Genomic DNA, 23,758 nt, shown 5'->3' with positions numbered 1-23,758 from the left:
CCTCCCTGGAGATGCCACTGTTTACTAACCTTTGGATGCTTTTCCAGATATGGTATACACACTCCTAACTATGTATGTAAATTCCTTTAAAGTTTTAGTTATTTTTAACTTAAAGGGATTTTAATCCTCAAGTGGCTTCTGCCCGTGTAATAGAACAGAACAAATCTGACTGCATAGTAGATCTTTTCATTTGAGTTTAACCCTATGCTGTGTCTCCTAGGCTTCATCTTGCATGTAAAACAATGTTGCTTAGAGCCTGAAATATACAGGAGAGCCTATTCTAAAGGCTCTGACCTTTAAGGATATTTAACACTTTTTCATTCATAAAAAGATAACAAATTACAGAATAGAAAATAACGTTTGTTTTGTTGGAGGTTTACAGAGATTTGACCCAGGCAGATAGCTGGAAGAACAGAGGATTCTAACAAGAAGGAATTCCTACACCAGGAAGATTGCAACAACCAAGCACGTAGGAAAGGAGCCTGAATTCTGACTTGGGGAGATTGTTTTCCAAGACATTATTTTGCCATCTAGGTATAAAGAGACTTGCTTTTCCTTGCCCCAACACTTGGTCTCCCAACTTATTGGCCTGTCCTGCACTGAGGAGAATGAATTTGGAATCGGTAACACTCCTATCTACCTAGCAAGCTGGGCACTGGAACTGAGTGTTAGGGAAACAACAGGCCAGCCAAGAAACAAGCACCGCTGGGAGGGTTGGCGTACTCAGAATTATTATGCCGGCGGGCTCAGAGGGGATTCTGCTCCGAAGTTCTGAGCAACTCCAAGACATGCACATGAGGTTTTAAAGGGTTAATTACAAGTAAGGGGTATTAGCCAATAAGGCTCAAACAACAAAAAGCAAGAAATCAGTACACTGGAGCTTATCAACTTGTAATAGATCACGTTACTGACACCTGTTGAGGTTGGATTTATGAGTTAGCTTGTTAGCCCACTAAACTGACACTAAACTTCAGATTTACGAGTTAGCCCAGCAGAATTTAGATCAGTAAACCGACACTTATCCCACTTAGATTTGTGAATTAGCTTGTTAGCCCAGCTGGGCTTTTCCTTTACATGATGATAGCTCTCCCAAACCCAGGAAATTACTGTGAGCCCTTGATGGTTCCACTAGGCTGGGGTGTGGTTTACCCAGGAGGGATGGGGACTGTGCACCAACACTCAGGCAGTCTGCTCTGTCTGGGGTTCTGATCTTGTACCACCCCGCTCCCCGCCAGCCCAACACCTGGGAGAGTGGAACTAAGGCAGAGATCATGCCTGGCTGTTTCCCAGCGTGTAAAAGGGGAATAGGTACTCTTCCCAAGGTAGTTCTGAGCGACAACACCTGTGGGTGCTTGGTTCCCAGAGCAACAGAAAACCCAGCTCCGCGTGGGGGCAACGGGTGTGATACCCATAGGGGTTCTGCTGAAGCATCGGATGGAGGGCTGGATCAGAGAGGTAAAACATGAGCTGCGGGCCTTGAAGGGTAACAGAATGGTACAGAGGCAGGACTGCCGCCTCCTTCGGGGTGCCCCCAGAGGTAAAGCTTTTTCTCTCCATCTCCGCTAAGACCCTCCCCTCTCCAGATCCATCCCTTTTCTCTGCTCTTCCTGTCCATCTGTCTCTCTCCACTTTTCCCCTCCTCTCCTCCCCCTCCCATCTTCTCCCTCCTTCGTTGCCCCACCTTCTCTCGCAGAACCCAGAGTGGATGGCTGGCCCTCCTGCGCATGGGCAGTCGGTGCCAGCTGGACCACGGGTTGGAAGCTCCAGCTCCGAGCCGGGGATCGGCCCCAAAGGCTTCTCAGCTCTGTCGACCTGTAGGCTTTTAGCTCCTGCCCGGGGCCGGGGCATCTGGCTGTGGTAATGCAAGGTGAAGGTTCCCGGGAAAGGGGTCAGGCGGCTGCGGGAGGGCGGTCGGCATGTCACAGCACCCCAGGGCGCCAGTCAGCCTGTGTTCAGCTGAATAGCTAGGGCCAGATCCCTCTGCCCGCTCCACATGCCCCGGCGCCCCGGCCACACCTGTCCATGGCCAGGGGTGCACCTGCCTCCTCTCACCCAGCCGGGCTTCCCTCAGTCCGTGGCTGGCGTCCCCTTCCCCTCTCCCGCCCGTGAAACCTCTCCTCCCGGGCTGCCTCTCCTCGGCCGCAGGCCGGTCCCCGCCACTGGGCGGGCTGTGTCCCAGGTGGGCGGTGTCTGCGGACCCAAATGGGGGCGGGCGGCTGGGGCTGGGGTTGGCCTCCGAGCGGGGCTGCAGCCCACGTTTCCACCAACCCCCCACTGCTTTCCCTGCCCCGCGACCCCGGGGCTGCCCTTCTCTTCCTTTCCTGCTCCCTGAGGACAAGCTCAGTGGCGTGGGAGATGCTCCCTGGGCTGAGAGCCTCCGGCTGTAAAGCCCAGCTTCTGGTGGAGTGGGGAAATTGGATCCTCAGTGCTGAGCGAGCTTCTGTCTCCTCCCTCAGTGTTTCTGCCCCAGGTAAGTACCTTGAACACTTTCAGGTGTTATGATGGCGGTGCTTGTTGATGTCACGTGTTTTTATAGTGCCAGGGATTACAGTGTTGAAATCAGGGCTAGGTTCAGTTAAAAATGAGCTGAAGTCATGAGGCTGTGACATGCTCCTTCCTTCCTACTCCCAGGGTGAAACGTGTAATCGTCGATTTTAAAAAGATAGTTACAGTCCCTAACTAGCCCAGCCCAGCTAGGGTGCGTTAACAGGAACAGCACCACCAGAGGCAGTGGAGACCCAGGGACATTGAAGTCCTAAAGAGCTCCTGGCACAGTTTGGTTTGTTTTGGTTTTTTGTTTTTATTAAATCGTGGGGCAGACTACTAGTATAGAGGGAAAAATAATTTTCAGGAAATATTTTTTCATATTACAGCTTCATTGTGATATTGTTCACACACCATGAAGTCCATCCATTTAAATGGTACAATTCAGCAACTTTTAGCGTATTCACAGTGGTTCAACAATTATTATTCCAGAACGTTTTCATCACAACAGAAAGACCAGTGGAAATGAGTGACATACCCACCCCTCCCCAGTGGTGTTTCTAAAGAAGTTTCATGACTATTCCTGACCATAAATTAACTTGTTACATTCCATGAAATATCTGGTAGGAATTCTAATCAGAATTGCAATGAATCTGTGTATCAAAACAGGAAGAATTAATGTCTTTATGGCATAAATTTCTTCTACACATGACTATATCTGGGACCGTATCTTTTCATCTCTCCAGAGCCTGGCCCATGGGAAGTCCTCACTAAATGTTGGGCTTGTGAATGATGAGATTCTATACATCGTTAGTTGCTACTGTAGCCTTTCACAGAAGAGAAAAGTAACCTCAGTGAAGCCAAGTGACTGTCTGATGGTCAGAAAGAGTGACAGCCAGTGCTGGAGAGATCCAGTGGACTTGGTGCTTGCAACCAGGATTCTCCAGGACCTACAGCTAAGAGGATTACAGTATTCTTTTTTTTTCTTAATGGCGTTGCTTTTATTTTTACTTTTTTTTTAATTTATTTTTTATTGAAATGTAGTCAAGTTACAATGTTAGTTTCAGGTGTACAGCAGAGATTCAGTTATCAACATATGCATATGTATATACATATGTTTTAGATTGTTTTTAGTAGAACTCATTACAAGAAATTGAATATAGTTCCCTGTGCTATATAGTAGGTCCTTGTCATTTATTTTATATTTGTTAACGTGTATCTGTTAATCCCCCCTTTCCTGCCTGCTAGGCACAGTTTGCTTTCTATGTCCATGAGTCCATTTCTAGCAGCACAGTTTTTCCTAATAATATATGCTCTTTGGCTGCTTTCAGTTACAGTAATTCCATGTTATCTGTGAGCGCTTTTCTTCTGGTGGCCTTTATGTGGTTTGCACACGTGGTAATAGAGATCTGTATTTGGGAGAACTCCAGGCTTAGTGTAGTCCCTGGTACAGAGTGCCCACTGAGTTGATTATTGAACTGGGAAAAAAACAGTAAATGTTGGAATTTCCACTATGGTTGAGACTTCCAGGTTTCTGTAACCAGTTTACCCCACCTAATTATTGGCTGCCCCCATACTGGGTAATTTGGTGGAAATTCATTGTATGGTGGTGTAGAGACGGGGCCTTGTATGCTTCTTCTCTTTCCGTTTTCTAAGGCTCATACTCCTGGGCCTTCCACATTCTCCCCCAGCAGTGCCCAGGGCTGGCTTGGTGCTGCGCTGAGGCAATATTTGTTAATAAGGCCCTTTCCTCATCTCTTCTGACCCTCCGTTTCTTTATCTGCACAATGAGGGCTTAGACTAGATAAGTGCTTTTCAGTTTCTTTTAAGCCATGTTTCCTTTGAGAAACAGAAAATGCAAATCTCTCCTCCCATCCCAACACTTTAGATTTTGTTACTTCCTGCAAGGAGGGACATAGCTCTTTGTGGAAAATTGATGTGATTGTGATTCCAGGTGGCACAGAAAAGACTCTTCAGAGATTTATTGCAGGGAGAGGGCAGAAAAGGGGCAGTATGTCACACTTTCTAGTGTGAGCACTGGAGCAGGGCCTTGGATTTAAATATGGTGTCTGTCGTGGCCTCTCTTTAATCTTGCACAATGTGACAAACCTCTCTACCTCAGTTTCTTGATGTGTCAAGTTGGGGTGATAATATTTTAAGGCTTTTGTGAAACATTATACACATAATCTATTTGTGTCTCAGTAGAAACAAGACCTGCAAGGGATTCAGGGATTTAAAAAAAAAAAAAAATCTTGCCCATAGCACTATGTCGCTGTGCATTTTAAATCTCCTGGAGGGTGATGGTTGAGTCTAAAGTCCATCGTGGGACAGGTGGCCCATAGTTCTCTATGCCCCAGATTGCCCCCTCCTCCCCAGTCCTCTTCCTCAGTCCAGGATGAAGTTCCCTAGTAGATTTACACAGAGGTCTTTTGGAAATGTCTTTTCATTTTATTGTTTCACCAAGAAGGGCTGCCATCATGATTTCTGTGGTCAGGTTTTGAAGGGCTGCCATCATGATGTCTAGTCAGGTGAAGGCTATGCAATTGGGAGTTTCTATTTAATAAAAAGAAAAAAATTACAAATAGAAAATTAGAACAAGGTTGGTGACAGGGGCTCTTGGAATTGAGCACCATTAGCTTTGTTAGTTTCAGGTGCAGTGGCCTCTTGCCACGAGGACCCATCCTCTTGCTCTGAAGTTGGAGGGACCACTGGGTTCAGTGGGAATTTTAACTGAGTGTATCTCATGTGCTGGGCATTGTCCTATTTTTTCTGTGTGTTCCTTTTTTGAGACAGTGAGCAAATTTAACCTCAATAGCTTCTTTAAAAAAGTAGAAATTTTATTTTGAGTTATAATTTAGATTCCCATGTAGTTGTAAGAGATAATATGGAGAGGGCCTATGGAGGTAAGGACCTGCTATGTGTCCCCAACTATGCACCAAAGATGCCAGAAGACACAGCATTCCCACTCAGTGAATTTATAGCTTGGACTGTGAGCAGCTCTTCAGAGGAAGAAACAGTGCCTAGTTTATCTCTGTGACCCATATTTGGGACTAGCAGAAAGTCAGTGCTCAAAGTTTTATCTGATTCAGCTGTTTGCCTACAACTGCCTCTGACACCCCCCACCAAAGCCGCCCCCAGAGGCTGCTAAGAAAATTTTCCCAGTTTTCCTTAATGGTTCCATCTTTCAAAGCTGGGGTACGATTCATTACTGACTCACTAAAAATTTGAGGTTTGTGTTATTGCCATCATTTCTATTCACGATTTAACTGGGGCTTAGAGAAGTACACACGCCTGCCCAGGTCACCCACATGATTAGTGTAGAGACGGGTGGAACGTGGGCTTGGGATTTCCAAGCAGTACCATTATGATGGTCTGTGGCAGGGAGCAGCATTCACTTTGCTTGTTTATTCATTCATTCAACAAACGTTTATTGAGTAACCTCTTTGGGTCAGATGCTTTCATAGGGTTATCTGATTCTTCAGCAGTACTGAGAATCATGTAATATTTACTTTTTTTTAAATCTGAGAAAATTAGCTCTGAGAGGTTATAACCCCCAGAAGGAAATATAGCTCATAAAGTAGGGATAGTAAATTTGTAGTCACCCCTTTTTATGCAGGTGGTACCCTAGGCATTTTATATTTGCAAACTTCCATAATCCAGATATATTCTTGTAAGGCAAGGATTATTTTTTTTTAATTGAAGTATAGTCAAGTTTACAATGTTGTGTAAATTGCAAGGTGGTTTTTGAATTTTGAATTAAAAAGTATTTTTTGAGAAGGGTAATTAGGTTTCTTTATTTGTTTCGTTTATTAAAATGAGGTACTGGGACCTCGTACATGATAAGCATGTGCTCTACCACTGAACTGTACCCTCCTCCACAAGGCAAGTTTTCTTATCCATTATTCTGCAGCTTAGGGGTTCAAATAAATTGGAATTGAAATCCAGATCTTTTGCTCCTACTGTTGTCCTTTTCTTTATATTCTGCTGAAGGGGGTTGCGGAAAGCAGTTCCTTTTTTCATTTCTTTATTACGCATTTTTGAGCAGTGACTTTGCATCAGGGCCTTGCTAGGTGCTTTGAAACAGAAAACAAGAAATGACCCTTCTCTGCAGGGGCAGGAAGCCTAGACCAAAAGCTGGGTAAAGTGATCCGTGCTACGGTAGCTATGTGCAGGCTCTGAAGGACAAACTGTACCCCTGGATTTGCTTGGGCTTCCCCTGCCTTCTGGCTGGTACACACCAGGTCACCGCAACCCAGAGGCGCCTGCAGCTCACAGCACAATATTTACCTCGATCTCCTCTCCCCTCTCGGCAGGGCCTGCAACATGAGCATCCCTGACTACGTGCAGTGTGCTGAGGACTATGAGACTTTTCCTGTGGTGGTCAAACCAGTGGGGATCATCTCAGAGGAGAATTTCTTTTGCATCTATAAGCGAATCTCTTTAGTGAGCCAGATCAGCCCGTGCAGCTCCCAGGGCACACTCTGTATGCACTACAGGCATCACTATGCGCCCAAGAATGGATGGAGCGGCTTCCAGACCCATCTCAAGGTTGTGGGCCTTGTCACCATTACCGACTGCCTCTCGGCCAAGGCCTTTGAGAAGCTCCACGTGCAGAGGAGCTGTATGGCACCATGCTTAATGACTCTCAACTCTTTGTCTTTGTGCTGCATGGGGAGGTAGCTGAGCAGCCGCGCACCAACGTGGCCTTCAATCTACGAGGACTGCAGGGTGGTGGAGAAGAGGATTGAGGACTTCACTGAGTCACTCTTCATCTTGCTCAAGTCTAAGTGGCTGGATGGGGCCCCCGACAATTCTGGGGACAAGATCCCACTCCTCTGCATCCTGTTTGAGAAGGAGGACTTCATGGGACTGGACACAGACAGCAGGTAATTTACCTGGCGGCCCGTCCGCCCTGGTTCTGTGCCAGGTTGCTTCCCTACATCCAGAAAGGGGTCAGCAAGGAAGAGGGCTGTCTAGTAGCCAAGGGTGGAGGGAAGTGCAGCCCACCGGTTTAGAGACATTTAAAAGTGAATCTGCCTTTGTTTCAGAGAGATCCTTTTAGTGATAGTGTTAGAGCACTTACTCCTGCTTTTCAGCCAGGACCCTGGTGGGACCCCTGGAGTTGCTGTTCAATAGAGTAGCCACAGCCACTGATGCTAGGAGCACTGGGGAGAAGGCTGGTCTGAGCTGAGATGTGCTGTAGTTCAAATGCACATGAGACGCTGAGGCTTGTCTACTAAAAGCATATAAACTATCTTGTTACTTCCTCTATGGATTACATGTCAAAATGATAGTATTTTACATACAGTAGATTATGTAAGATATGTTCTTAAAATCAGTTTCTAGTACTTGTTTTTTGTTTGTTGGTTTGTTTCTTTGTTTACATTTTTAAATGTGGCAACTGGGAAACTTTCTTTACATGGCTCTCATTTCATTTCTGTTGGGCAGCCTTTCCTGGGACAGTCTCATCCCTTTGCTTATAGATGAGATGCTGAATCCCGAGAGGCAGAAAGAGGCACTGGTTGAGCTGGCTTGGAGCCAGAGTCTCCTGCCTCCCAGGCTCAGCACCTGTTCGGCTCAGGCCCTCTCTTCCTGCTCGACAGGCAGCATGCCATGTTAGGACATCAGAAACACCGCCAGGGACCTCCGAATGAACTCCTTATGCAGGGAAAGGCGTATCACGGAGTATGGGAAAGAGCAGAGAAATGTTCATCCTCACTTTGTCCCTGTGATTAAGTCAACGGCCCCACTTTGCCTCGGAATTACAGACGAGCTCTTCTGGGCTGCCTAACCCCCCAACTTCTGCTCCGTTTCCCCGTGTATCTATTGTGCTGTCCCTCGGGCAGAAGAGGGTGAGATGCCTTTGCCGGGAGGTGGTCCCCCTTTGCTGGGGAGAGTGAGGGAATCTGTGTACCCCCGGCCTACGGCCTCGGTCCTTTTGTCTGGAGAGGGCTCATGGCGGTCCCACAGGTGATGGTCGGACGACCTGGCACGTGCTGCCGGGCCCGCTGTGGAGGCGGTGCTCTGTGATTCTTGAACTTAACTAAGATCAGATTCTACTTTCTGGTTGTTGGTAAGTTGGAGGAGAAGATGCCAGAGAATTGATAAAAAGAATATCCAGATCAGCCCTGTGAGTGATAGGCAAGAGGACCCGAGTCCCACCTGCGTGAGGTGCCTACCGGGCTCTGGATGTATTTCCTGTTCCTCCCGGACATGCTTAAGTAAGGGGCAAGGCATGTCGTGGCCATGATCTGTTCTTGTCCTCACAGGGCCCTGTGATCTACATGCCCGCGCTCCTCATCTGCTCCTTGGAGATGAGGTGTCAGGTTTAGGAGCCTGGGGACTGCTGAGGGCACAGCTACCCACCGTGCTACACCGAGGCTGGCTCCGTTCACCTCACATGTCACCACCTGCTGATCCCCCAGGCATCAGTCAAGGTAGGTGCATCGGTGCAACGTAAGCAGGGACCACCTTCTCCCCCTGGACAGACTGGTGGGTGAGCAGTGGAAGCCTGGAGCCCTGCCCCAGCCCCCAGGCCAGTGCCTCCTCTTTTGTCACAGGAGGCACTGGTGACATTTTTGCTCAGCAACTGCTTGGCTCTGGGTCTGCGGACACACCAGAGAATTCCTGCTTGTTTTTGCCTTTTGAAGTCTGCCCATGGGATTTGGAGGAGTAGCTGGATATGTGCTTAGCCCATAGTGGTTGACACTGTCACCATTGTTTACCCAGAACCTCGTGTACCAGGCATGGCTCCCGGCATCAAAATATAGCAGCGCATTAAACCTCCCTCCTGGTGCGTCTGTCTGTTTTGGTACCGTAAGGTCTCAGCCAGCATCTTAACGTCAGTGAGATAACGCGGCCAGTGAGCTAGGATCAAGCACGTTCTCCTCCAGTCACTTTTACTCCAATGTTGCTTTTACTATTCCGCAGACATTAATTTATTAAACAATGCTTTGGTGCAGGAACAGAGCCTAATTCTCTCCTGCTACTCTTGGTGGAAGTGCGTAAAACTGTCCAGCCTGAAATGTGACCACAATTTGTAGCTTAAGACCTGCCTAGACCAATGTATGTGGAGTTTTGGTTAGGGGCGCTGACCACGTTGGGGTCCCCCGGCAGCGCCGTCCCCTCAGGCCCCTGCTCTCCCTGGAGCAGGAGTTGAGGGTGGGTCTCACCATCCCCACGTCCCTGGCCTCACACACTCACGTAAATTCTTGTACGTGCTGTCAAAGTCATTTTTGTTCTTGTGTGTTTCTAATTTTCTCTTGTTTCTCTTTTCATTTTTCTTTATTCCTTTTTCTCTTGTACTGCCCTGTGAGCATGTTGTTGCGTCTGAAAATGTGGCTGTGCACACCCTGCATTGGAAATAGCTAGATCGCCCTCCGTGCTGTCTCCATCGCTTTAAAAACCAAAAACTTAACAGCTGCCTTAATCCATGTATTATCCTTGTCATCTTTTTATTTTCTAATTTTTTTTAGCACATCACCCACTGGTGTTTGATACCTCTTAAAATCCTTGCTTTAAGGAACCAGTTTGGTCCTCCTTATATTTGGTGACAAATGCGCCCTTATTAAATTTGTTTGATTGTTTTGAAGAAGTGAGATGCGAATTCATTTAGGCGGCTGCTGAGGGATGTTTTTCATGGAGTATTTAAACTTGTAAAGTCATATTCTGCAGCATCTTGCTACATTACTTCTTTTACACAAACGTGCTTGGCACTCGGTTACTGGCTGTCGCTGTGTGACGCGCGTGACAGCGCTTCCTGGCCGGCGGTCACTGGTGAGGGAGTGGCAGGCTCGGGAGTGAGCAGCTGTTGGAGGAAGCAGTCACCGTTTTGTTATTTAATTTTTTTTTTTTTTTTGCATTTTACTTCCCGTGCCATTTACTTTACTTTGCCTTCATAAAGGGGCAGAAGTGGGTCTAAATTCCATGCCACTCTTTTGTTCCCTTTACGAGGCTAGTTTTTCTGTGTATCAGGACAACATGCCCTTCTCCTAAGTAGCTGGCTCACCTGGATCTGGTGGACATAGGGACTGCTAAAGGGAACCGTAGCTTCCACACTGCTCCAGCCAGTGGGCATTCAGAGCCGGGTCTGTGGTTTGCCTCAGCAGCCGTGCAGGCCTCCCTGCACCGGCCTTTACTTTTAACACATGTTGGCAGTAAATAGCTGACTCCGTGTCTGTTGCAGCTGACGTCCACCACTGTCGGCCTTGTCGTTAGTTTGCGGTAGTGAGTCTCCAACACCCCAGTCAACTGTGAAGGAAAATGCTTTGGCCGACCTAGGACCTTGGATTCTCACCCCCTACATGGTTCATCTCACCCGGTGGAAGTGTTTGGCCACCACCATCATGCTGAACATGAGGCCTTGTTTCTCTTTTCATGCTCTGGTCCAAATGTAGACACTTCATTTTTCACTGAATTTGTCTCGCTTGAGACAGGAGAGAATATCTGAATGAGTCCATCACATTGTGTGTGGGGAACAGATCAGAAGTAAATGTCGCAAGTAGAAGGAGTCTAGTCTGTCCGGGTTGGCAAATGCAGGCTGGGATCTGTGATGGCCGGGCTATGCTGTGGACACAGGCCTTTCCCGTGGCTCCCGAGGGCCCAGGGGTCGGAGTGAGAACAGCCTTGCCTGGGTTCCTCCATCTTCGTCTGCTTACTGGCAAGTGTGTCTGCTAATTAGGAGCTCCCACACACCTCGGGCCTTTCAAAACTCAGACCACGGGAGAACCTTGAGTCTCTTCTCCTGGGCCTCCTTTGTGAGAATAAAGTGCCTTCTGAGGTGACCAGTGGCAGGAGATGCCTCCCCCTCCAGGGAGCACCCTTTGGAGGACTGTGACTCAGTGCACCATGCTCTGAGCTTGTGGGGTTCCGGCCGTGGTCCCTGCAGAACCAGACTTGAGATACGCTTAGTGACGGATATAACAGAACTGATTCCAGGGCAGGGCTTGGGGGAGGGAACAGTGGAAATTGAATGTGAGCTCAAACACATAGGTGGGTGCTGGGGCTGTTACGAAAATGGGGTGTCTGGGAGGTACCTGCCAGGAATCGAATTCCAGAGTAAATGGCGGACATGAGGCATTTTTAAGATGCCATTTGTCATCCTAGTTAGGACTTCAAAGAGGCACTCGGGTCTATGGCCCTGGGGCTCAGGTGAAGGAGCCGGACTAGAGATACACGTTGGGAGTCGTCATTCTTAGCTGGTGTTCACAGCCACGCATGTGAATTAGATCATCTTGAGAGCTGCAGACTGAGGATGAGGCGGGGCAGGGCTGTGCCTTGGTTGGAGGAAAGTCCAGACCATGCAGCTTTGGTGTGTCAGTCTGCGGCGTTTGCGATTTTCAGACTAATGCCATTTATCCTTAAGGGGCCGGGGGTTGGGCAGGGCCAGCCAGGAAGAAATCTGTAAGAAGGGTCGTGGCCACGTGTGTCTTGGGAAGATGCAGAGTCTGCAGGGTCCGGGAGGGTAGACTTCTAAGAAGCTGGAGTTGGAGTGGGGAGAAAGTAGTCACACTCACCTGTGAGGGAGGGAGGGAGTCCTTGGGAGCCGCCACCCTACTGGACTCGCTTTTCAATGAACAGAAGTCAATCAGACAGAGGATCTGAGGTGAGAAGAGATGGGCGCTGGGAGGGGAGGCAACCTGGAGAATGGTGCTTGCAAAGTTCTGGAATAGTCTCCCTGAAAAATTGAGTTAAAAATACCCAGACTAGTAAGAACATTGATAGTGACTGGGTAGGAGGCAGTTGTTTTTCTGGCCTCCTAATTTTAATGCATGTATCCAGGGATACACAGAAGATTCGGGCAGTCTTTTCCACTGGTTTGATCCTTACCAGGGGGAACAGTGCAAGTTTAAAGGGGGAGAAGGGCAGCGGAGGGAAGCTAGTCAGGCCCCGTGTCAGGTACCAGTCGGCAGCCCTACTTGCGTGTTGCGTTCTCATCCATGCCTCCCAGGTGGGCGGTGACAGCCCCCTTTTGCGGATTGGGAAGCCTTCTCAGAGGGTTTAAGGAATTGGTCCGTTTAGCGACTAGTCAATGCTGTAGCAGGATTCAAGCAGGGCCTTGTCAGACTTCAAGGGCATGTTCTCTCTAATAACTCCGGTACCTCCCTGTTGTACCTGGATTGGTGAATTGGGTCAGTTTTGGAGCCGTTCACAAAAAGTACGATTTAAGTGCCTCAGGACAGTTTCACAAAGCTCAGTGATCTTTGATGGTTCAGAAGCACCGCAGTGATTTTCGCCCCAAAGTGGTAAGGTCTTACTCCTTGACGATGACGTGGTTGCAAATGACGTACAGGTGCAAAACCAGACTTAGCAGCTTCTGAAGGGAAACTCTCCAGTTCTCCCTTGATCGGCTTTCTTCCACGGGATGTAACTGCTGCAGCATAGGTCTGAGCTTTCCATATGGAGTGAGGTTTTGATAACCAAAGTTAGCATAAAACGGTCAGATGAAGAAAATCGACGTTGACAATTTATTTTTGGGTTACATTAGTGAAGATATTCTATCAGTTAATGACCCATATATCGAATGAAATTGAGTACAGTTCATTGTATTTCTTTCTTTCTATTTAGAGTTCTCTTACAGAGTAAGGTTGCTTGCTTTGGAACATCAGCTCCACCACCACGGCACCTATCAGTGTTTTGGTGTGATTGCATTTACGCAGTGAATGTAATCTGGGCTTCCTCAGCCCCAAACACTCCAGTGCAGAATCACGGTCTGTAGCCATCTCTTAGTCACGCAAATACTTCTAAAATTATATGATGCCAGAAAAGAAAGTGGAGGGAGAGAGAGATTGCCTTTATCAAAGTTCCTTTCTATTCTAACTGCAAACTGTTGTTGAACAGCTCTGGTTTCCTTTGGATATGAATATATACATTTCTTTGCATGTAATCTGGGTTTTGGACTAGAACACCAAGCTCTTGCTGTCCACAAGCCACAAAAATAGTAGCCAAATTGCACACGTGTGAAATATTTCATAATTTTCTCTGAGAAAGAATCCTTGAATTTGGGACTTGGGCTGTGATTTTTGCTTTTTGCTTCCCCCACCCCTCTTGTAATCTCTCACTCCTTCCCACGAGGCCCCCAAGAGTTCGTGGTTTCAAAGGAGTGGGCAAACACGCAGTTGGTCACCATGTACTGTTGCTATAGTTGGAGCCCTGCCAAGACCAAAAGGACATTATCAGAGAGGACTTCCTGGAAGAAATGGGCTCTACATTCAATCGTGGGGACAGAGTAAGGGTCAGCCAGGAGAAGGAGTCAAGAGTGTGGCTCAGGTGGCAGGTGCAGCCCGGGCAGAGGCCCGGAGGCTTGTGGGGTGGGGACCTGGGGAGAGTGCCCTGTGTGGTCCAGGGTGGAGTGTTCCCCTCCTGGGGAGGACCCTGGAGAGTGCCTGGGGTGAAGGGCTTTGGAAGACGTTGGGTTTTATTTGAACAGACACTGGGGGCAGTGAAGGGTGTCAGCAGGAAGAGACCCTCAGGAAAGATACTTCTGGTTTTGCTTCTGATATTCTACAGACAGTAGGGTTGGGACGGGCGAGAGCAGGTCTGTCTGTCCCTTTGAGACCCACCCCGTCATTCATTTATTCATAACCCGTGCACTTCTGTGTGTCTAGGGGAGAGAGGGTGGACCCACATTAGTAAGCAAAATGTATTTGCTTCTTGTGAGCTTAGCAGTGTCAGAAGTTGACTTAGCCTAGAATGTTCTAGGAATAGAGGAACAAGTTGCGGAGGTTGGAGGGAGGGAAGTCTTCCTTGAAAATCAGTCAAAATGAGCCTGGAGGCAAGTGGGAAGTAGGAGCAGGACAGGGGGGACCTGGGAACTGGGGTGAGGCTGGGTGAGCAGTGTCGGTGGCGGGGGAAGAATTCCACCAGGGAGCCTCTGAAGGGTTTGAAGTGTGGGTAATGTAATCAAGTTTGTGCTTTGGGAAGCCTGCCATTGCTCTGTGTGTGTGTGTGTAGCGGGGAATAGGGGGAGGGTGCCACCAAATTGGGGGGCAACTAGAAGACCATTCACAGGCTGGGAGAGGGGCGTCAGGGCTGCTTGGGGACGGTAGGGGCAGTGTGGATGCTGGATTCCCTTATGGGGAGGGCTTGTTATCGGGGTCGCCCGAGAGGCGACTTTTGGCTGGAAGTAAAGAGATGGAGGCTGCCAGGTGGACTTTCCTCTTCTCTCCTTCCCTGCCTTGTGTGATGATCTTAGCTCAGCCAACTTTTGGAACAGAAGAGCTAAGTTCCAGGGTAGCCCAGGACTTTGTTGAGCTCGTTCGAATGAGATCTGATAGGATTTAGATTTCTGTTCAGATCGGCATGTACACTTAGCTAGAAACCTCCCGTCATTTCGATTTCCATGGGGTATTTATTCTTGATAAAGATTGCTTTCTTGGTGAGAGGAAATTTAATACAGCTGTTGTCTTTCTCAAAAAAAAATCATATATTATTAAGAAATTTAATATTCCAAAGAATAGCAAAATTTAAAAATGATAAAGTAAGGCTTTGGTGTAGTTTCTTTGGTTTCTGAGCTAATGTGGAGTTAGAGCCTTTGCATTACTTAATAGCACATCCTTGTCAGTATTTAAAGAGCTGTTAGTGAGCACCCCAGGCCCCAACTCTCAAAACATCATTAATGTTTGTTCTGAAATAGTGATGTCATAAAGGTCTTGTTTGCAGAATTCAAACAGTTTGTTGATATTATGCAGCATAGCACCATTTATAAAATAATAATAGGTTCAAAATTAAGAAATTGGAAGATAATTGATTTTTTTAAAGCTGAAACATAAACTTTCTTGTGCTAATATTGCAACTGGTTATTTTGAAAAGAAAAATCCTACTGTAATATCATCTACGTGGAATACATATATGACTTCCACATTTGAAAAGTAACGGCGCAGTGTTTTTAGAAGTCAGGAGCATTCCAGCTCAGATACTGGCATTGATGGTTGCTGGTTTTCAATGGAAGAGCCTAAATTTGCCTTCTTAGCGTTTTTTGTTGTTGTTGTTGTTGGTTTTTTTTTGTAGTGAGAGGGCTGAGTAGTGCTTTGCCAGCATGATTTTGGGGGAATTTGAGGGCAGATGTCGTGTACCAGCAGTGAGATATTTCCATGCGTTTAATTTTCCGGACATCACCAGGGTACATGTGGGGTTTGTGCATGCAGGCTGGGATGCTGCAGGACTCCCTAATCCATCACCGTTATGTCCTGGAGCTGCTCTGGTTAGTGAATAATTTTCTGTGCCTTGGAGGTAAAGTGGTCTGATGCAGATGATCAGATATATACTTAAAGGGCTATTACTTGAAATAAGAGAAACCTAGAAACATGGCTCTAACAATACAGGATGAGGGAGGAGAATTGGCTGAGCTGCGTGCAGTGGGGAGTCTTCTCAGGTGACTCCCACGCCGTGATTCCTGCCAAAATCCGCCCCAGCCCTGCACGGTTGTCCTGCCGAAGCAAGCATGCACTTTGCTCAGAAACGCACTGAATTTCCTTGCGCCTCTGTTTGTTGGCATTTTTTTTGAAAGCACATCTTGCCCTTTGCTTAAATGTCATCCCTGCAAGTCGCCTCTTACACTCAACCTTCTGGACCACGTCCATACATAGTTGCTGAATGGATGAACAGAATGTAGAATCTCCATTTAGTGAAACATTATTCAGACGTAAGAGTGAATAAAAAAGAAAAAGAGGAAAATGAAAAAGACCACCTCTTCTGGGAAGTCCACTCTGACTGCTCAACCCGCCATTTTCCCTTTGAAACTCAATCACTTATGCTCCACTCTACTATTTTTGATATTACTTACAACCCTCTAATAAACTTTAACGTTTTCAAAAAAAAAGGGAGAGATGCTGATACCATTTCAACATGGACGATCCTTGACAACAGCATGTTAAATGAAAGGAAGCAGACACAAACGGCCAGATATTGTTGACTTCAGTGATCTGAAATGCCCAGAATAGGCACATGCAGAGGCGGAGAGCAGGTGAAGGTTGCAAAGGGCTAGGTGGAAGGGGGGTTAGGGAGTGACTGCTAGTGACAGGGGTATTGTTTTGGGGTGATGAAGTGTTCTGGAAATAGATGGTGGTGAGGGCTGCACAACCGTGAGTGTGCAGAAGACGGCTGAGCTCTGTCTTTGGAAGTGCCTGTGGTTGGGGGCGGCTTTATTTTCTTCTCACCCTGCACTCTGAATAGTCATCTTGTTCAGTGGCCTTTCTACTAGTGTGAGTGGTGAGACTCAGAGACTTTGCAGAGTCTTGTTTCTTTTTCCCCCCCTGCTGAGTGTAGGCAAAATAAGTTTAAGCCTGAGAAAGTGCTCCATCTGCAGAAATATCTTTCAGTTTTGCATGGTGTAAAAATCTTGAGAGATTTTTAATTGTTGAGGACAGTCTGTGGGGGGAAATAGCCCGTGAAGCCTTGGGGAGACCTGGAAATCCGCGCTTCCCTCCCTGACACGGGTGGAGTATTCACACCAGTTCAGGCAGTGAAGGGCCCAGACCCGTGAGCGGAGTTGACAATCGTGAATATTTACGTGTATCCGCTGCTTCATCTTGGATATTAATTTCAAGCTGAGTCAGTTTGTGGCGGCAGCCTCATCCTACATCAGGAATTTATAGTATCTGCTCTTGAGGTGAAGACCTGACAGAGTTTATTATTTAACAGTCTCCCTTGAATTGATATCTCAGATTCCTTTGTCAAAAGCAAAACAGCAGAAATGCAGACGTCCTTTAATGCCAATATGACCTGGAAAGGGTTTAGTCTCTCTGCCTCAGTGGCCTTATCTGCGGGTGGGGAAGATGATAACAGTGTTTCCCTCAGAGGGGCTGGTGAAGGGAGAGTGAGGAGCACAAAGGGAGGACTTACACGAGATGCTCATGAATGACCGAAATTAGTGCTCTGAGCCTGGTGAGGCCTCAGGGGCAGAGATGTCAGAACAGAGCATTCCTAGGCAGAGCTAGATCCGTGTTGGCAGCTGTTATGATCAGTATCACAACTGTGGGTTATCAGGTAGATTTAAGACTTGGTAATATTAATTCATGAATAATGATCGAAGACTAGACATCTCAGATTCAGTTTACATAGTTTTCAAGATTTCCTCTGAGAAATGGATGGTTTTTTCCCCATCTTAAATCTGAGATGAGTCTCTAAAAAATTCTGTATTCCTCCATCTTTTTGCTTTAATTCTCCATTTCTTAAAAAAAAGTTTTTAAATTGATTTAGTGGGGACTGAACTGAGGGCCTCATGCATGCTAAGCACATACTCTCCCAAATGAGGTATAATCTCACTCCTGATTTTTTTTAAACTTTTCTTTCTTAGTATTCAGAGTTTAGAGGCCTCTAATTCTTTTTCTGGAGACTTGTCCATGAACCTGTAAATCTATTATTAATGGACAAAACTTGGTTTTTTAAAAAAAATGAATAGAATATTCTGCAATCCATCCAAAAGGAAATGCTCATTGGCTTAAAATGTTTCTCCTTTAAGGTGATTTCTCCTTTTTGGTCTAGCTCAATTTATTAATAGACATCCTCATCATCATAATGACCAAACTCGCTCTGAGTGGACACCTACCTAAGGCTAAAATGCTTTCCTCATGTTTTACTTCATAGCAGGTGTTTGACGGTAGGTATCAGTGTCTCCTTTTTTGCAGCTGAGGGATTGATAGATGGAACAGCTTGTCCCAAATCACAGGCAGCTGGCGGTGGCTAGCTCGGTGCTGGAATCCAGGCGGCACAGGATGCATTCTTAATTGCTGCTCTAATCAGCCTCCCATTGAGTGGTTACCCGAACGCCTGTGACTCCATAAATGGCCGATTTTAGCGATCTCAGCCTGATGAGGACTTCAAAGGGGAGACACCAGTGAGAATGTGAGACAGAGTGGCATAAATTAAAATTGTACATTTTCACACATGTTTAATTCTCAGGTAGTTGCATAAAAAGTTATTTTTTATGTATTTTAGGGCTCTATAAGCACTAAAAACAAAACAATAATAATTATAGTGCAAAAGAGAAGGGGGCTTTGAAAATCCAACCACTGCTGATGATGTTACTTGTTTTTCTCTAGTGGCCCTTATTGACAGAAATACTTACAAAGACTGAATTTGTTTTATGTAGTCTAAATATGGAAGAAAAGATTGTCAGTGAATATTTTAAGAAAATCTTTATTCTTTTCTTTCCTGATGATGTATATATAAGTTGTTTTCATGGCTTAAGTACATTTCCTGTTTTGAGAAATTTGAGTAATATCGTTCAACTTGTCTGACTGTGAGAGTTAGTAGCCTTGTATACAAAGAACCCAAGAGGTGCTTAGTAAAAATGTGCTGTCACAATGGCAGATATTTTAGAAGGATCAACTCTGAATACTAAAGAGGGTGGCTTATTACTGATGCATATTTAATATGTATGTATATGATATATATGAATATGGCTTAAAGTAACAAGGATTCATTTATTTTTTAGTGCACTATGAAGTTTTAATGAACTCTGTATCATTTTAGTGAGACAGGGAGTAGTTAAATTGCCTTAAGCAGACGACCTTGAAGATTATTTGCACAGAATGTGTATTGTTAGAACTCAGATGTCATGTTGCCGTGTAACCATCCACTCAGACATTTAAATTCGTTGGATTCTGACCAGATGCATTAAGTTTAGAAAAATCCACATTGATAATTTTCAGGGAATAAGCTTCTCTCTTTTGTGATTAAAGAAAATTTTGATCTTTTTTCCTGCACTCTTAACAGGTTTAAAATATCAAAACACTGATTTGACATGTAACTTTTTTAATAGAGAGAATAAAGCTCATGCTGTTTTATTATGTAAATAAATGTTTTTGTACTTCAACAAACATATGATTTCCTGGCTTTTTGAGAAGTATGTTGCAAGATACTTAGATAACCTACTTTCGGAAAAATACAGGCGCGACTTTTATGAATATAGGCCTAGTACAGATCTGTTCGTTTTTGCTATAGTGCAAGACATGTGGCCTAGGAGAGATTTGCTACCGATTGCAAGGAGGACAGATCCCATGTCTCAGTCTCCCCTCCTGTAAAATGAAGTGGCAGGACTGGATTCTTTCCTCTTCAAAGATGAGTTTCCATGAGCCTGTGTCTTTTGTTTATATTCAGGAGTATTAGCAATATCAGATTAAATACTGAGTTACCCTCCCTTCCCCCGAAGCAAAGTGCAGTATGTGCTAAAGAAGCTTTTAGTTATCTGATTCTCGTTTCTGATCCTATAGGCAATTTTTGTGTTGCATGCTTCTTGGCGACCTGGAAGGTCTTTTTACCCATAGGTGGCGCTTGTTGCACCTTCTTACCGTCTTAATTTTCCTGTTTGTTAAAGAAGGCTTAAACAACGTTATTTTGTTTTAATATCTTTGCTTGATGCTTCAGAATAGCACAATGTCCATTATGTCTGTCTACATGGAAAAATTGTTCTGCTTATATCTTAGTTTTATTCTGTCATCTCGCTGTGAACATCTCAGACTTGCTGTGCAAACAATGGCAAAATCGGACTTTTCTTCCAGTGTTAGAAAACAGTGAGCCGGGAATTTATAAAACAGCTAGTAGCGGCCTCTGGAGCACATTAAAGCTGAAAAGTGTACTGAGTTCCCTGAGTATTGACCCCGCCGCTGTGTGTTAATTGGTGGTAGGAGATTTGGTACATATACGTAGGGGTGTAGTGTTTTGAATTGGGTTTGCGTGCACGCGCTGCCACTGAGCCACGTGAGCCTGAGTCAGTTCGTTCTGAGTTTTTCCCTCGTCTGTGAGATTGGGACGTTGGTATCTGCTTTGTAGAATTGTGAGAATTAGAAATTATGTAAAGTGTTTACCACAGTGGGTATGTCAAGAGGGCTCATAAACTTTAGCTGCTGTTTGGTGTGAAGCCATCATTTTATAGTCTTTGGCAATTACTAAGAAACAGGAAAATAAGGAAAGCTGGTTTTATGCTGAAAGTTATTTGAGGAGGTTCCATAGTTCCTATAAACATAATTAAGCATCAGAAGAGTCAGAACTGTTACACAGTCGCCCTGAACGAACGTTAAGCCAAAGAATTTTTTGTTACTTCATATATGTTGGGGCCTAAGGGGATCCAATACTTATATGCATGTTGTCTCCAGCAGCCAACTGAGAGATGACACAAAAGAGTAGGCAGGCAACAAATGTCTTCTTTGTTACTGATGAAGCCACGTTCTCCATGAACTTCAGGGCTGTGGGAAAATGCGTGACATGATACTGTGTCCCAGAATTAGAGACTCACTCTGTCCCAGGTAGCTTTGGGCCACAGCGAGCCTTCCCTTGAGAGGATCTGCCCCATCATGCACAGTGCTGTCCTGCCATGGAGCTGAGCATCCCGTGTGCTTCCGAAGTGTGGCCAGCACTGGAAGGAAAGGAACGGTTTCACATACCCTGCTTGTCTCTCTGGACTCACACCTCACTCTGTTAGTGTGATAAAGGCTAGCTGTGGGCCATGGGTCTGTGGTGTGGAGAAGCACTCTCCGTGGCCAAGAGGAGTGGGGAGGAGGCATCCCCTCCCTCAGTTTAAACAGGCTGTGGTATGGAACAGAAGGTTGCTCCCCAAGTGTTTATAAAAGAAGAAATAATGATTTACATTGGGACTTAGTCTAGCCAGGAAATATAGAAGATGATTAGAAAGGAGACTTGTAAATCACTTTAATATTAAGTTGACATTTGTAGAGCACCAATAATTTGCTACATTCTTTTCTGAGAGTTTTACAGAAATGAATCCTTCAATCATCTCAACAATCGAGTAAGGAATGTTTGATTTTTATCCTAGTTTTACAGTGTGGAAATTGAGGCACACAGAGGGTAAGTAAGTTGGCCAAGGTCATAGAGCTAGTAAGTGGCAGAGCTGGTATTTAAACCCTGGCTGTCTGGTTTTGAGGCTCCCAGGGATGGGCTTTGGGTGTTTAGAGGTATCTGCATCCCTGGATCTCTGTACCTCTGTGCATCAGTTTGCCCAATAAGGACAGGGAAAGGAGATTTACACAGGTGCTCACTGTCGTGTCTCAGCCACTGTCTACGAAGAGTGCACCGTGATTAGCGTTAATTGTTTTCCAGGCAGTAGATCTGTTGGGATAACAGAAATTTAGTCCATTGAATTAATCTAGAAACCATTCCTGTTCTGCTTTGTCCATGGTTGCCATGTCACTGCCTGCCCGTGGTTAGGCAGTGGATGAGAAACTGTACTCATGGTTGAACTCTGATATTTCAGTCTTGTTGATAGTTTCACATATTCTGTTACATTAATAAGTTAAGTTTCTGGTTTTCTTGCATCAGTGTCTCGTGAGTTTGGTTAATGTGAAACCAGTCCATGGGAGCCCAGGGGTGCTGACGGTATAATTTCTGAGCACGTTGTGGCACTTCTACACTTGCAGTCCTGACGAGGATGTCCGCCTTCCTCACTGATTTCTCCCAAGAGCAGTTTCCTCTCCCACCCCAGTATGTGAGGCTGTAAGCTCTCTGAGTAGGCCAGTCAGCGGACAAGTCCACCAATCAGAAAATGATGAAGTACCCGGAAGTGGGTTTAATAGAAGAAAAGGGCTTCCAGGTAGTCCGATGGGCTGTTCCAGTCCATTTGGTGAAAAGCTGTTCACTGTCTGTGGTTGAGCTGATTCTTTGCTGTTGAAAAGTCTGGATTAGATGAAGGGATTTTAAAAGCAGACAGGAGTGATTTCAGGTGGTACGTCCACACCGGTGAGAAGTGATGGATGACCGCCTGTGTGAGGCATAGACAGAGTCTTACAACCTTCATAAAACAGCTTTAAAAGCTCTGCCATCTGAGTGCACTTCATAAGGTGTCCAGATCATCACTGGTCATGCTGAGAGGGCAAATAACTGATGATGGCATAAAGGACACGGAGGCATCAAAAAGATCTCAGTCATGTTCCCTGTTTAAAGGATGTGGCACAGTGTAATATATTTGAGCTGGTTTTTCACTGAACAATTTTTCGTGTTTTCTGGGACTCCCAGCTCCCAAAGTTTCCACGCAGCTGCATGTCCCCTCAATGCAGCTCTGTCAGCACCTGTCCTGGGCTGACGTGGTGTCACGTGGAGCAGGATGGTCAGTGTCCCTGGCTCCTCCGAGCTCCGTCTCCTCATCCGCTGTGCTGGGCTTCTCATCCGTGTCTACTTAGAAGGGTTGCTGAGAACCACACGTGATGGTTGTCAGGGGTGATTTGTCATTGTCCCTGTGTTTGACATATAGTCAGTATTCGATAGAAACACATGTTTTTTATTATAGTTCTGGCTTCTACATTGCAGTGGTTTTTAGTCTGCATTTTTTTTATAACTTTTTTCTTATTTTTAAATAAGCACTATTTTGGGGGGGGATTAATGGGGATTGAAGCCAGCACAATTTGTGCATGCTAAGCAGGTGCTCTACAACTGAGTAATACCCACCCTCCTTGTCTGCACTTAAAAATAAATATTGCAATACACAAAATAGCTCTTAAACACCATCATGGGACCTATTTTCTGTATAGACAATTGAATACATATGCTATTTCAATAAGAATAAATGTTGGGACATACCTTTCTGAATCTGTTTACTTGTTTAAAAACGATCATATCTAGTGATAAACACGATTCTTTGATCCAGTACTTCTTAGGGTCTGCTTTGACATCATTGGAAATTACATTCTACAGAGAAGGCAAATTGGGTCTCGTTGATATTTGGATGATTTAGCAGATGATCAATTCTTTCAAAACTTGACAGTTTTGTATTTTAAACTAACTGCAAAGTTATCTTCTAGAAGTTGGAATTCCTAAGCTTGTGAAGTGCTCAGTAATTCAGTGTGTATGTGTTTGTGTCTGTGTGAACGTGTTTGTGTGTGATTTCAGGAAGGTAGAAATAAGTTCCATGTAGCCCTCTGATACCTTCTTCCTCCAGTTCAAGATGTAGGCATATATTTACACAAGTAAATTGATATTCTTTAGTCATTTGACATATTGGTGGGAATACGAGGTCCTCACACTTGTTTCAGAAGTGTTGGGGAGCATCAGGTTTGAAAACAGGAGGGGAAAGAGGCAGGGAGGCCCTTCACACATTGTGCAGGATTTGAGAAACAGTAGCTTTTCTTTTTTCTTCTAAAGCAAACTGGCGCTGAATTGTAACATACTATTACTCAGAATTGCTTTTCTGATCAGATACAAGTGCCTCAGAGTTTTCAAGGCAATATGAATGATGAAATCCGTTTTAGGAGTTATCTTTAAAGTAGTGTTAATTTTCAAGTAAAAGGCTATAGCCTGTTCTTTCTTCGAAGGGTAAAAGACGTTC

At 45.4% G+C, this 23,758-nt stretch overlaps 1 protein-coding gene across 2 annotated transcripts in view; it reads left to right on the top strand.

Annotated features, from left to right (window-relative positions):
• LOC141577999 (trafficking protein particle complex subunit 9-like) overlaps window positions 1–23,758 on the top strand; it is a 110,527-nt gene that overhangs the window by 46,221 nt on the left and 40,548 nt on the right. Inside the window, exons 7-12 of one of the 2 annotated variants that reach the window (XM_074366433.1) lie at window positions 1,694–1,867; window positions 2,334–2,470; window positions 3,231–3,454; window positions 6,798–7,032; window positions 7,165–7,370; window positions 8,754–8,921. In XM_074366433.1, the coding sequence (XP_074222534.1) occupies window positions 3,360–3,454; window positions 6,798–7,032; window positions 7,165–7,370; window positions 8,754–8,763 (546 nt within the window). In that variant the 5' untranslated portion in view covers window positions 1,694–1,867; window positions 2,334–2,470; window positions 3,231–3,359 and the 3' untranslated portion in view covers window positions 8,764–8,921. The other variant, XM_074366434.1, reaches the window with a different exon arrangement.

The sequence above is a fragment of the Camelus bactrianus genome, chromosome 6 (genome assembly GCF_048773025.1).
Source record: "Camelus bactrianus isolate YW-2024 breed Bactrian camel chromosome 6, ASM4877302v1, whole genome shotgun sequence".
Taxonomy (NCBI): domain Eukaryota; kingdom Metazoa; phylum Chordata; class Mammalia; order Artiodactyla; family Camelidae; genus Camelus; species Camelus bactrianus.
This window is presented reverse-complemented; position numbering and strand designations above follow the sequence as displayed.